The following is a 14,577-nucleotide window of genomic DNA, read 5'->3' on the forward strand; positions in this document are numbered from 1 at the left end:
TATGTTGTACAACGAAAAGTAATATAATATTATATGTCAACTGTGTTTAAAAAATAAAAAATTAAGAAGTAATAAAATATAATTTAAAAGGTTTTTCAAAAGAAAAAATAAATAGTATTAACTCAACTTTATAGGTAAATAAATTGAGGCTCTGGGAGGTTACACATGTTGTGTAAGACAACAAGCTCAATCTGTGGAAATGGAAGACTGACCTGCCCACACCAATCAAGACACAAGGCAAGATAAGGGGGAGGACTCACAGCATGACGTGTAATTCCTCCAGCCAGTCACAGCTATCCCCTGAGTCTGGCAGGTGCTGGCGTAGTTCTGTAGCCAGCTGCAGGCTGTCTGCACTGCGCCCCCATCGATGCAAGAGTCAAACAGGCAGTTCTTGTAGAAAAAGGAAGGGTTAACTTTGCTGTGACACTTGGTGAAGCCAGCATTCTGGTTGGGGATCAGGCTGCACAGCTGCTGCACCTTTGAGAAGCCTTCCACTTTGGTACAGGAAGGGCAGCGGTCCCCACAGCCAACCTGGCAGAAGGTGTCTCTCTTCACCCAGCTCTGTCCAAACTCGTTGACGCTGGAAGCGAGCAGACCCATCGGCATCTCCAGATCATCATCAGGGTTGCCGTTGTAGCGGCCACACAAGCCATAGGTGCTGTTCTGCATGTTCCGCGGGACAGTGATCGACAGGAAGGTCTTCCAGTCATATACTACCTTCAGGCCAAAATCAGTTTCCACCACCACATGGAAGCCAAAGGAAAAGATATTTATCTTCCCTTGTCCCAATTTCAGGGGTAGATACAGCCGTTCATTATTGACCTGCAAGAGAAAGATGAAGAGAAAGTCCAGCGATCTCCCGGATCTTCTCCTAATGATTAGTCTTTAGAGAGATAGTCCCAGAGGGTGATTTGAGCATGTTGAATACAATCTTTGTATTTAGTGTTGTTTATGCCAGTCAACTACCATTATTAAGATTTGAATAGGCTTAATTGACTATCCTTTGTACACTAATATACCCATTTATTTCAGAGACTTCTGTTTACATAGCATTATTTCCCCCGGGAGTTCAGAATATTTCCTCCGATGTAATGAGAGAGTAGTGAGAATTCAATTAAAGCTTAGACTAAAAAACCCAAACCTGGAATGCCTGTGTTTGTATTTCCAGCTCTACTGTAGAATTATTTTAGATAAAGCCCAATTTATTAATTCCTTTGGGATATATATACCTTTTCTCCTGAAGAATTACTTAATTGCTGGTTCCTCTGCCTAGAATACAATTCTTCATCTGTCAACATCCCTCTCATCCTCCAGACCCTGTTCAAATGTCATATCTTCTATTAAGCAAGCTTAATAGAGCCTGTGGTCAGAATTAATCACTCCCTCACGTGGGCAACCAGACCACGCTATTTATACTTCTCCTGTGTTCTTCTCTGCCTTCAGCCCAGATCAAGCATATGTACTCTGTTATTGAAGTACACATCACACTCTGCCTTATATTATAGCTGGTTGTCTACATTTCTAGCTCACCTACAAGATTATGAGCAACTTGAGGGTAAGACCCATACTTTACTGATCTTTATAACCATCGTCCCCTGACTTGACTACATGCTGGGAAGCCAGTACAAAGCCTTACAGAGTGGGCACCTAACACGTTTCCTCCCGGAGACTTTTAAATTCAGAAAACAAGGAAATCTCTTCATGTAACACTCCAGAACTGCACTCCCCTTGAACTATTTTTATTCAGATGAGACAAACCCTATAACTCTAGGTGAGCTAGGTGAGCCAATGATGGAAAACTGAGTCGACTTTGAGGGCTAAGAGGGAGCTGATCTTCCCAGGGGAAGAGGTAGGTGCTGCTACTGTGGGGTGTTCTGAATTGCTCTCCAATCAGAAATACCTTCTCTCCTGACTATTTAATCTCTCTCTTATCTGACATCTCTCCCCCACCCCCACCCCCTTGCTCAAGCCAGAGACCTTGGGCTCAAGCCAGAGACCTTGGGCTTCAAGCCAGTGACCTGTGGGATCAAGCCAATAACCACGGTGGTCATGTCTATGATCTCAAGCTCAAACCAGTGACTGCGCGCTCAGGCTGGTGAGCCCATGCTCAAGCCAGATGAGCCTGTGCTCAAGCCAGTGACTTCAGGATTTTGAACCTGGGTCTTTCACATCCTAGTCCAACACTCTATCCGCTGTGCCACCACCTGGTAAGTCTTCATTTTTTTAATTGAATTCATTGGGGTGACATTGGTTAATAATTATTTAGAATAAGAATGTGTATTGGTTAAAGGCACAGGAGGGAGAGGAGATGACAGATGGGCAAGGTGCCTGGAAGGGAGGAGTGAAGGGGTCTGTGATGGGTCATTTCGGTGCCAGGGCCCAGGAGAGTGGATGGAGAAGGGAGATCACACCTGGTGAACAAGGCTTTCCCTGTGGGAGACCCAGCAATGGAATGACTTGTGCTGTGTGTAAACACAGAACAAACATATGATGGTCACTGAAGGAAGCGAAGGCCGTGGGGACTGGCACCTGCCTCGAAAACTCACACTAACATCCTAAGTGCTCTGTACCCAGAGGCTCCCACGTGCTTCTCCTCCCAAGCCTTCCCTTCTATGTTCTTGGCTACTGGGTGTCAAGCAGGAGGCGCACCTTAGGGAGACAATCTAATGGGATTCATGCTAAGGGCTTGTGGAGGCTGCCACTGCCCAGGAGAACCCTGAGAAAGACACACCTCTGAAGTCCCATAAATGCCACCTTCATCCTGTCGTCACTGCTCCATCTCTCTGTGAGTGAGAAATGGAGAGGAAGGGGGAACAGAGAGAGGAGGCAGAGAAAGGAAGGGGTCGGTACAGAAGCAAAGCCTTGTGGATGGAGGAGGGAGGCGTGGAGAGGAGAAGAGGGCCTGGGAATGAGTGTGGGAAAATGTATTTTAAATATTTAACTGTTGTAAATAAGGCCGCATATTAGACTTTTTTTTTTTTTTTCATTTTTCTGAAGCTGGAAACAGGGAGAGACAGTCAGACAGACTCCCGCATGCGCCTGACCGGGATCCACCCAGCACGCCCACCATGGGGTGACGCTCTGCCCACCAGGGGGCGATGCTCTGCCCATCCTGGGCGTCGCCATGTTGCGACCAGAGCCACTCTAGCGCCTGAGGCAGAGGCCACAGAGCCATCCCCAGCGCCCGGGCCATCTTTGCTCCAATGGAGCCTTGGCTGCGGGAGGGGAAGAGAGAGACAGAGAGGAAAGCGCGGCGGAGGGGTGGAGAAGCAAATGGGCGCTTCTCCTGTGTGCCCTGGCCGGGAATCGAACCCGGGTCCTCCGCACGCTAGGCCAACGCTCTACATATTAGACTTTTAGTGGAGAACTTCCCTTTAAACAGCTGGTCCTGATTAGCCTGCTCTGGTGTCTGAAGTCCCCTCGTACCCCACACTTTGCTCTTACTCTGGGCCTTCACTGATGCTTCCCTTTTGTGGCAAACCCTTACGCCATTCCTGGCCCAGCTAACGTACTCCTTTGGGGCTCTGTTCTGGGTCATCTTTCCCAGATGGCATCCCCTGAAGCCCTGCCAGCTTAGACAACCTATTCCCTGTGCTCCCGGGACCCTCCATTTTTGTAGCACATGACACGACATCCACATTCCCTGGGAATACATTTGTCTTTCCCACAAGACCCTGAATTCCCTTAGGACAAAAGCCATATTTTATTCATTTTTTCTTTTTCCTAGCAAAACTCGGCACCAATATAATAAGCATCAATATAACCTCCTCAAACTAATTAGAGCTAGAGTAATGGCCAAAACCTCATTCTTCTCGGATGGCTACAGGTTTGGCAATCTGACAAAAACCTGCACTCCGGCTGGACCATGCTGGACTCGGCTAAGAGGTCATCTCTACTGAGCTCTGGCTGAGGCTGGCCAAAATGGGGGCTGCTTCTGTGCCCCCAGACTGACTCACCTTCTGTTGCTCATCCCCAGAACCCTATTTAGTACACAGATAGCATATTTATTTCTAGTTTTTCTTGGCTTAGTGCATTTTCCCATGTCCTCTACTACTGCTAAATTCAGAGAAAGGTCAGAGTCATAGAGCGACCCTGTGTCCCAAAGAATCACTCCTATGTCACTTCTACTTCTGACAGTACAAGCAATGACCCAGGGCTCTGCATATTTTGCTTGGAACTCCACTGCACACTGTCAGTGTGATGGCCATTATTCTTCTCTTAGGGGGAGAAGGTGACTAATAATGGCATGGGAAAAACAAATGGAAATCATTGAACAAGCAGATCCTGTAATGCGTATTAATAATTCAAAGGAAATGCTAAATCTATCTCCCATGCCCCTGAAGAAGAGGAACTTCAATGCATCCTGAACGTGGTCTTATTGTCACAGATTTAAAAGCTATATGCTCTATTCCCAGCTTTGGTGTTTAGTATGCCTGGGTGACTTAGAAAGTTGAGCCCTGGCAAGGAGTCCCCTTATCCATTTAATCAATTTCTCCTTGATGAATAATCCTTCCTCATTATTCTCTAATTACCCCTGTAGTGCGTTAAATTATGTCCACCAAAAGATACATTCACATCTTAACCCCCAGTACCTGTAAATGTGACCTTATTTGAAAGTGGGGTCTTTGTAGATGTAATTGAGTTTAGATAAGATCATATTAGATTAGAGTGGGCTCTAAATCCAATGACTAGTGTCTCAAAAAAGAGAGAGAGAGATTTGTCATAGAGAAACAGAAGACAGAGAAAAAAAATCCATATAAAGACAGAGGCAAGGGACTGGAGTTAGACAAGCCAAGGCTCACCTACAACCACCGCATTCTCGGAAAGAGGCCTGGAACAGAATTTTCCCTAGACTCTTAGAGGAAGTATGGCCCTCCTAACACACTGATTTTGTACCCCTTGCCTCCAGAACTTGAAGAGAATAAGTTTCTGTTGTTTTAAGCCACCTAGCCTGTGATACTTTACGAAGGCAGCCCGAAGAAACTTAGACGCCCTTCCCTTTCAACTCTTTTTGGAGAAAACTTCCTTAACCTGGTGAAAGAAAAAGACACATAGATCCAGGAAGCACAGAGAGTCCCAAACAAGAAGAATCCAAAGTGGCCCACACCAAGACACATCACAATTAAAATGGCAATGTTTAAAGACAAAGAGAGAAGCTTAATGCAGTAACAAAAATACAGTTATCTACAAGGGAGCTCCCATAAGACTGTCAGCTGATTTCTCAATAGAAACATTTCAGGCCAGAAAGGATTGGCATGAAATATTCAAAGTGATGATAAGAAAGACTGCTCTACCCAGCAAATCTATCATTTAAAATTAAATGTGTAATAAAGAGCTTCCCAGACAAAGAAAATCTAAAAGAATTTATTACCACCAAACCAGTATTCCAAGAAATATTAAAGAGACTTCTTTAAGAAAAAGAAAGGAAAAAAAAGGAACATAGTTATAAAGCATAAAATGACAAAAAATACAAACCTACCAATAATCACTTTAAATAGAATGTCAAAAATGCTCCAAGCACAATACTTAGGGTAACTGAATGGATAAGAAAACAAACATGCTGTTTAAAAGTGACTATCTCGGAATGAAAGACAAAGACAGAAAGTAAAAAGATGTAAAAACATTTCATGCAAATGGAAATTTTTCAAAAGCTGGGGTAGCAATACCTCCATCAGACCAAATAGACTTAAAAAAAATGTTTTAAAGAGACAAAGAGGGACACTACGTAATGACAAAGGGGTCAATCCAACAAGAGGATATAACTGTAGTGAACGCTTATGCACCCACCATAACAGCACTAGATACAGGTGGGGCAGAGTCGGTTGGCAGTTGTTTGTATGGAAGATAATACAATAATAAATAAATACCAATACAAGAATAAACTCTGTTTCACATACTCTCAACCATAAACCTACTTCTGCCCCGTTGTGTATATACAGCAAATACTGAGGGACAGGAGAGCAGAGATCAGCGGTGTAGAGGACTTTAACATCTGGCCTCAATGGATAGACCCTCCAGACAGAACACCAGCCAGCAATCAGCAGCCTTAAATGACATGCTAGACCAGAAGGATTCAATTGACATTTTCAGAGCATTTCACCCCAAAGCAGCAGAATATATTATACATCCTTTTCAAGTGCACATGCAACATTTTCAAGGATAGACCACGTTAGGACACAAAACAAGTCTCAGTAAATTTAAGATTAAAATCGTATCAAGCATCTTCTCTAGCCACAAAGATATGAAGCTGGAAATCAATTATAAGAAAAAAACCCACACACAAACACATGGAGACTAAATAACATCTTGTTAAACAATGAATGGATTATCGATGAGATCAACAAAATAGTAAAAAGCTCCCTTGAGACAAATAAAAACGAACACACAACAACCCAAGATCTATGGGCCACAACAAAAGCAGTCCTAAAGGGAAAAAGTGTAACATAACAATAGCCCCACCTCAAAAAAGAAGTGAAATCTCAAATAAACCATCTAACATTACACTTCAGGAAACCAGAAAAAGAACGACAAGTACCAAAGTGAGTAGAAGAAAGAAAATAATGAAAATCAGAGCGGAAGTAAGTGACAGAGAGACTAAAAAGAAGTATATGGAAGATCAGTGAAACCAAAAACTGATTCTTTGAAAAGATAAACAAAATTGACAAGACTATAACCAGACTAATCAAGAAAAAAAAGAGAGAAGGCACATATAAATAAAATCAGAGATGAAAGAGGTGAAGTAAAACTGACAACACAGAAATAAAAAAGATTATGAGAAAATATTCCAAACAACAATATGCCAACAAATTGGACACTGTGGTAAAAGTGGATACATTTTTAGAAAAATAGTATCTTCCAAAACTGAATCAAGAAGAATAAAAAAATGTGAATAGATCAATTATCATTTATAATCCCCAAAGTGGGAAGAAGATGAATTAGACAATAGAACCACCTTAGATGCCTGCTCTTCTCTGGGCACTGCTTTCTTTGACAGATGGAGTGACTGCCCCAGGCCACACAGCGAGAGCCAAGCTGGGATTTGAATCTAGGACTGTGGTCTCTCCAACCTACTCTGCTACAATATGAAAGCTACCATTTTTTAGAGCTGGTGCTTAAATTGCTGCCTGTGACTTGGGAAGATCATTTTTCTCTCTAAGGCTCAGTTTCCTTATCTGTAAGATAAAGAGACAAACTCTCCAGGGACCCTCTGTGCTCCAACATTCTATCTGTTTTTCCTTAGATTCTGAACCAGCCTGATTCAGCTGCGGCCTGGCTTGCTGACCCAGGACCCTTGTCCACATGTCCCCACGACTCCCTCCCTGGGGACTGGCCCGTGACTACTCACCAGCACGGTGTGCTTATAAGCCCTGTGAATCACTATGCTGTAGCCATACACGGTCACATCCACCTGCTTGACCCACAAGGCCAGCGACGGGTCCCGATCTTCATTCTTGGCTGTGACGATGAACTTGGGGAAAGTGTCTGAGCTTGGCCTGTTTCCTGTGGTGCACAGGATGAGCGGGCAGCTGGTCTGGAAGTCGAATGGGTAGCCGTCAAAGGTCAGGTAGTGGCCGTAGCCCGAGACAATGCAGGAGGCGTCGGTGCGGGCCTGGCAGTAGTACAGGCCACCCTCCTCCATACAGTACTCGTCATCCTTGCAGGGGATGGACTCACAGTGGACGCTGTTGTCTGTGCCGTTGCAATAGCAGAAGATCTGGCAGTCCAGGTCCACCCAGAAGGTCTCATTGGTGGCCAGTTGGTGCCCCTCAAAGTTGCAGCCGCACTCGCTCCGGGTGACGCACTGGCTGCCTTGCAGGGCATAGCCCTCGTCGCACTGACACCCCTCAGAGCAGGTGTCCACACAGATGGGGCCCAGGGCCAGCGTCTCGCAGGTCTCCGTACACGTCATGCACTCCTCAAAATGGCTGTTCTCTGGGCATTCCAGAGCTGAGGGTGAGCAAGGAAAAGACAGGCTTGAGAAAGGGGCAGAGGTCACAAGCACTGTGTGGGTGCACTCATTAGCATGCAAGTGTGTACGTGTATGTGCGCCTGTGGGTGTACCGTGTGTATACTCTTACTTGACAGCACAGTGAGCTCGATATATGCCATGTCACCCTCATTTGGGTCATCAAAGGCCCAGTGAACCCCTCACTCATGTGCCCCTCCAGTGCCCTTAGCTTTCAGTGCAGAAGATTCCAAGACTGTAAGCCTGTATGGAGCTCCTGCTACATGCCAGACACTGTTCTAGGCACTTCAGTGTAACTTTGCAATGACCTAGAAAGGAAGGAAAGTCTTATCATCCCTATCTTATAGATGAGGAGACTGAAGTTCAGTGACTTAACTTAATCCTGCTAATAAATCCTGGAGCGAGATCTGAACCCGGATCTCCTGACTCTACGTTTCCTGACTCAAAAACCCCGGAGAGACCACGTCCTGTCAAGAACAAATGCTGTGGATACCATCTCTGAGCTTCAGTTTCTTCTTTTATTAAATAGGGACAATACTTCCGTCGCCCGGCTGCTCTGAGCATCAGAAGCTCATAATAAGTCCACAGTAGAGTCTGAATGCCCTCACCCTTCACACTTTCTTCTTTGACGGATGGGCTTTCTGCAGGGTACTTTTACTCTACAAACTGGTCTTTCCCTTTGACTCTCATTTCTCTCATCAGCTGTGTTCTGGCCTCTTCCACCTCCACACTACCTGCTGTATACGGTCACCTCTGCCGCCTTTGCACACACTCTCCCCCACCTGGACGGTCCTCACAAAGCCACATCCCACCTGTTCTTCAAGTGTCACTTCAAATTGCACTTCTGCCCAGACGCCTTCCTTGAGAGACGGAGTCTCTGCGTCACAGAGCACGGCACGTACAATAATGCCAGCACATGCTGCTCACTGCGGAGCTCTGGGAATCTTCCCATCCTTTGTATTATTTTAGTTTGTCCAAATTTGACACAGGCAGAGAAGAATCCAGGAGCACAGAAGAAATCTACCTACAGGTCTGTGTAGTCTAAAGCCGTGCAAATGTCCCCACCATCTCCCGGGAGGATAAACTCTTGTCTTTAACATTTTTTTTTTTTTTTTTTTAGCTCTTGGGCATACTGTTACTCCTTCATAGTGTTTCCGAATCCAAGGACACAAGGGATGATACAGAGAATGAAACTGCGTGGCAAATAGCTCTGCCCACAAGTGCTGGCTCAACGGTCCTGCTCTGGGTACTGAAAGCAATCATTTTCCCCTGGGCTGAAGGACTACCTCCACCCCCACTGACAACACCACCATACCACACTGGAGTTGAAGGCGAGTTCAGCACTGATTAAATATGTCTGTATGGAGGGATTTTCACATTTGTCTCTAAATTATGAATGTTGTAGCACTGACTGCTGGTTTGCAGTGATAGCAAACAACATGACTTACTTAAATAGCTCTCGCTTCACGACATATTGTGTTGTCTGAGTTTGTCGGAAAGTCTGGGACATACAGCTGTAGGTAATAAACAGCCCCTGGTCCCTGAAATGTCTCTGTGAAATTATTTTAATTGGGTGTCCTGGCTCTGCCAACAAGAGGGCTGGCTCAATATATCTACGCAGAAGCAGTGGTTGTCTCTAAGTTCAAAGAAGACTGTGTTCCTGCTTTGCAACTTGTTGTCCAGTCTCCCCCACCATGCTGCAAGACCCCGTCCATGCACATCAACTCCGTAGCACCCGGTGAGTTGATTAATCAAGTGTGCACGATCCAGTTTTTCTCTCCAGACCCATGTGCAGAAGGTCTGGACAAGACATCCCAGAGGATATCTCACATTTGAGCCCTGGCCCTTCGCCATAAGAAGCCCTGCTTCTGCCTGCATGTCTCTCTATGTAAAAGGCACTTACAAGAGCTTCTTCCAGCTCTGTGGTCCAGATAAGGGGTGGTGAGATGCTATTCTCAGAGGCCACCTCTTCCAGGAAAAGAGGGGCTCATCACCATCCCAGTGCACTTACTTCATACAAACAATGCCACCAAACTATGTTCCAGGCAGTACAGAAAACAATCTAGGGACACTTCCTGCTGGGCAGGGGATCAGAGTCTTAACAGACTGGCACAGACACAGCCTGGCCACAGAATGGATTCGGTATGGGGCAGACAGAGTAATTCCATGCCGTGACTGAGCTCTGCACAGAAGGCTGAGAGCCGGAGCAGGAACAGAGAGCACAGGAGATAAACTGGAGGCGGCACAAAGGAGTAGGAGGGACGTGAATTAAAGGGAAGGCTTTAGGGAAACTCTGTGAGGTCCAACTAGATGCCGTGGTCAGGAGGAGCCTTGGAAACTCTCTCCCTGTAGGTGACTTCGTGGGAAGAGCATGCTCCCAGAATGCCAGCTTTCGGATTCACAGCATCTTCTATTAATTCTTCCCAAGTGTGGTTATTAAGGTTCACCGGGTATATGACTGCCTGTTTTTGAGGTAACAGCCACCAAACACTCCATGTGTACCTCAAACTTCCAGGTTCAGAAGCCAGATTTAAAAAGATGTGTGTGTGTGTGTGTGTGTGTGTGTGTGTGTGTGTGTGTGTGAAACAGAGAGAGAGAGAGAGAGAGAGAGAAAGTTCTTCGCTCTAAGTTGTTTCTTTTGAAAAGGCTTAGAGGTAAAGCAAGAATACTCTAGTAGCAATGGTTAAGCCTCACACAGACCTTGGTTTGTAACACTTTTCCCACCAGAAGGAGTCCAGGCTTCTTGGAGTAATGGCTGATTTTAGTCTGGGACTGGGGAAGGTTAAGAGATGAGTGCAAAACATTTTTTCTTTAATGCTAGAAAGTAAGAAAGTAACAGGCATGTCAAAAGCCCACATAGGAGGCTCCTAGAACTACCACTGCCCTGCTGAGAGGGGTTAGATATTCTGGTACTCTGGGAACAAAATAAAAAACCAGCAATATGAGATTCTTTCGATAGCCATTGTCAAGTTTGCCCCAGGGAGCAGTGCTAATCTCTATGCCATGAAAGGCACCGACTGATCCACTTCCATTCAAATGAATGGGGACTTCTTTGCCAAGAGAGAAGGCACCAAGGGAGGCATCGCAGAGATTTCTAGTCCTTTGACGTGATATGTGTTAGATAAAAGCACCAGTCAAAAGGATGACTAATTGTTCTACAATGAAGAGATATCGTGTAATTAGAAATAAAAACAAAGGGGAGAAACAGTTTGGTGTAGGGTAATAGAAACTTCCAGCAGACACATCAGACGAGGGAAGGTGTGCACAGGTATGAGATTGTCCTTAAGCTCCATTCTTCAGGAAGAGAAGTCCTGAGAATAGTCACTGTCCCATCTAGTCCCACCCCCAGTTGGCCTCCCGCATAATGTAGCCCCAACTTACGGCAGAAGTCATAGGTTCGCCAGGGGCCCACCTCCACGTCGGCATTCTTGCAAGCGCTTGCATACCGAGCCACAGAGTCACAGAGCTCCGACTCGTTGCCTCCGCTCTGGCAGAGGCGAAAAAGGCAGGTGCGGTAGTAGGCGGTGACATTGACCACCCCGTGGCACTCCAGAAAGGAGCTGTTGGAGGGGTCGTTGATGATGCCACACCTGGAGCGGCTCCGATAAAACTTGAGCAGCTCTGAGTCGTTGTTGCAGGCCTTCAGCAGGTCCCCACACTCCCCATTGCAGATCTCCTCGAAAGTTGTCCAGCTTTCCAGGAACACTGCCAGGTTGTCCGTGCACTTGCCGTTGGGGAGACAGAACTCGTCGCTGGCGTTGGCATTGAAGAAGCCACACAAGCCCCCGGTGCAATTGAAGTAGGTGGTGGAGAGCCGGATGTAGAGCAGACCTGTGTCTGAGTACTGGACGCTCACGATGCCCTTGGACTCCACTGTCGTGCTGTTTTTGCTTCGGTAGATTTCCAGCTTCCCCGAAAGATGGAAAAAAGGTAATTCCACTTCCTGACCATTCAACTGAAAAAGCAAATCACGACCATCAGTTCCAGCTACACACAGGGGGCTCACAATTCTCCAGGCTGGGAACAAAGGCACGACTCTGCCCAAGGACTGGCGCTTTGAGAAGTGTCAAGAAGCTGACGGTCTGTAGAATCCACCCAGACAGACACCAACTGTTTTTCCCCCCCGGCACCTCTGTTTTTTTTTACTTCTAGACTCCTCTGATTCAACACATTTGCTGTTTATTTCCATATGCACAAGACTGTAGGCTAGCCCCAAACCAAACTGAAGTGTGAGCAAGTTGTCTTCCATATGTGGCTTCCTCCTACTGCCTGACACTTCTTCACAGACTGAGCCCCTTCCCCCCATGTTTCTGGCTCCTTTCTTTTCCTTTAAATCTTACTTTGCCTGTGTCCGAGCCCCTTGGGGACATAGCATGTACATCTCATTATTCAGCTGCCCATCCTCATATCTATCTCCTACGATTCTTTTAAAAAATTGATCTTTGCCAGTGTGTCAACAGAAAGGAAAACACAGCCCTTACAGTTTGCAAATGTGTGTTTTATTTTGTCCTTGTACAGTGCTGCTTTGATTTTTGTTTTCTAAATTAATCTTCATCCTGGCCCACTGGCTCAGTGGATAGAGCATCATCGGCCTGGTGTGCGGACATCCTGGGTTCGATTCCTTATCAGGGCACACATGAGAAGTAACCATCTGCTTCTCTTCTTCTCCCTCTCCCCTTCTCTCCCTCTCCTCCTCCCACAGCCAGTGGCTTGAATAGTTCAAGCGTGGCCCCAGGCGCTGAGGATAGTTCGGTTGGTCCAAGTGTCGGCCTCAGGCACTGAGGATAGCTGAGGGGTTTCCAGGTGGAGCCTACTCAGAGCAATTGCGGAGGTCTATCTATCTCTCCTCCTCCCACTTAAAAAATATTTAAACTTCATGTGATACTATGAAAAGCATGTTAACCTGGGACAAGGAAGGTCCCCTCGCTCTGTCATCCCAGCTGTACGATGACTTAGCTCTGAGGTCCGCATTCCTAAGGTAGCATACTGTGATCATCATGTGAAGACAAGAAATTGCACTAGATTATTCTTAAGATTCTTTCTAGAGCTAATGATCTATGAGTTTAGATGTGTGATAGTGGGCATTTTAGACCAGGTCAGAGGGGCAGAGGGCACTGTAGTAGGCACCCTTTGCATTACCTTATAAGGATTCCCATTACAGGTGGGAGAGTGGGTATACTACAGGGTGGAGAGCATGGACACTGGAGCCAGCCCACCGGGACCCGACTCCCATTTTATGACTGTGTGTCCCTGAGGTAGTGGCCAAACCTCTCTGTGCCTCAGTGTTCTCTTATTTAAAAGGAGAATAATACTACATATCTGGTAGGATTAGATGCAATATAGAACAGTGCTGGGCTCATAGTAAACGTCCCATGAGTATTTACCATTGTGGAGAGCTAGTCCTGTTATATCTATCCAATTCGAGAAATTTTAGCTTCACTCCATTTCTCCACCCTTTTGGACTCTTATTTGGTGCCTACAGTTAGAGGATGCTCCCATTTTGGAGTTGTTGCCTTTCTAGAATTCATTCATGGTCAGAGGCAAAAAGAGCCTGAAGAATATAGCTTCTTCACCTGAGGGACTCATCAGAACCCCCACCCCCACTCCAGGGCAGCAGGAAAGCAGGGGTCTTACCTTGACTTCAGAAGCCCCAACTCCTCCTATCTTGACTTCCTGGTTAGCCACCAGGATCCGAAGACCTCGTAGCCAGGCAGGCCCCCCATCAGGCTTCTTCTTGTTGATGTCGATTTCCAAGTACTCCGGATGCTCGGGGCAGGTCTTGAGCAGCGTGTAGGAGAACTCAGAGGGGAAGGCGTAGGCGGCCCCGTCGAAGGTGTGTAGCACCTGGTTCTGGCTGAGCAGGCACACGGTCTCCCGCTTGGGGAAGCAGCCGCGGTAGCCGTCCTCCACCGTGCACACCTCCCCACCCCGGCAGGTCTTATTGAAGCAGTACACGTCACCGCCCTCCTCGCACAGGCACTGCACCGTGCAGTTGGCTGTGGCCCAGAAGAACTCCCCCATGGTGTAGTAGTGGCCGTCAAAGTCACAGCCACACTTGTGCAGCGGGACGCACTGGCTGGTGCTGAGGACAAAGCCTTCGTTGCACTCACAGCCCTCCGTGCAGGGCGTGGCGCAGTTCTGAGAGGCCGTGAGGTCTGAGCAGGTGTCGGGGCAGCTGCTGGTGCACACGGAGTAGTGGCTGAAGTTTGGACACTGTACCGTGGACACTGGTGTGGGGGAGAGAAGAGAGCATGACAACACCGTCAATGACCCAGGTGCTAATGGCCGGAAGCCACCATGCATGGGGCCTGGAGGAAATGAGCATCTTCCATTTAGCTCCTAGAGCGAGGGCCAAGTGGCCACTCCTCCGGGAAAGAGGGACTTGAGGTTGTGTCTGTGGAAACAAGCTCAACTGCTTTCCTAAAAACTGTTGAGACACATGATTGACTTGGGAACTTTGACTGTCATGCGACCGTTAAACTCCAGGTTGCTTTCCTAACTAGACAATAGATTGTTCAATATAGAGTTAACTGTTTGGTGATCTACAGCCATTATGATGTTTTAAGATCCTCAAGCAATGACATGTAAGTTGTTCTGATTTTAAAGGGGGT

General features: G+C 46.6%; 1 protein-coding gene across 1 annotated transcript in view; it reads right to left on the bottom strand.

Moving 5' to 3' along the window:
• The window catches only part of TECTA (tectorin alpha), a 67,595-nt gene that overhangs the window by 32,234 nt on the left and 20,784 nt on the right, over positions 1–14,577 (bottom strand). Inside the window, exons 8-11 of the mRNA XM_066365315.1 lie at positions 13,601–14,193; positions 11,348–11,921; positions 7,346–7,947; positions 261–822 (exon numbers count right to left, since the gene is read on the bottom strand). Coding sequence (XP_066221412.1) covers positions 261–822; positions 7,346–7,947; positions 11,348–11,921; positions 13,601–14,193 — 2,331 coding nt within the window. The remainder of the gene's footprint in view (positions 1–260; positions 823–7,345; positions 7,948–11,347; positions 11,922–13,600; positions 14,194–14,577) is intronic.

The sequence above is a fragment of the Saccopteryx leptura genome, chromosome 2 (genome assembly GCF_036850995.1).
Source record: "Saccopteryx leptura isolate mSacLep1 chromosome 2, mSacLep1_pri_phased_curated, whole genome shotgun sequence".
NCBI lineage: Eukaryota > Metazoa > Chordata > Mammalia > Chiroptera > Emballonuridae > Saccopteryx > Saccopteryx leptura.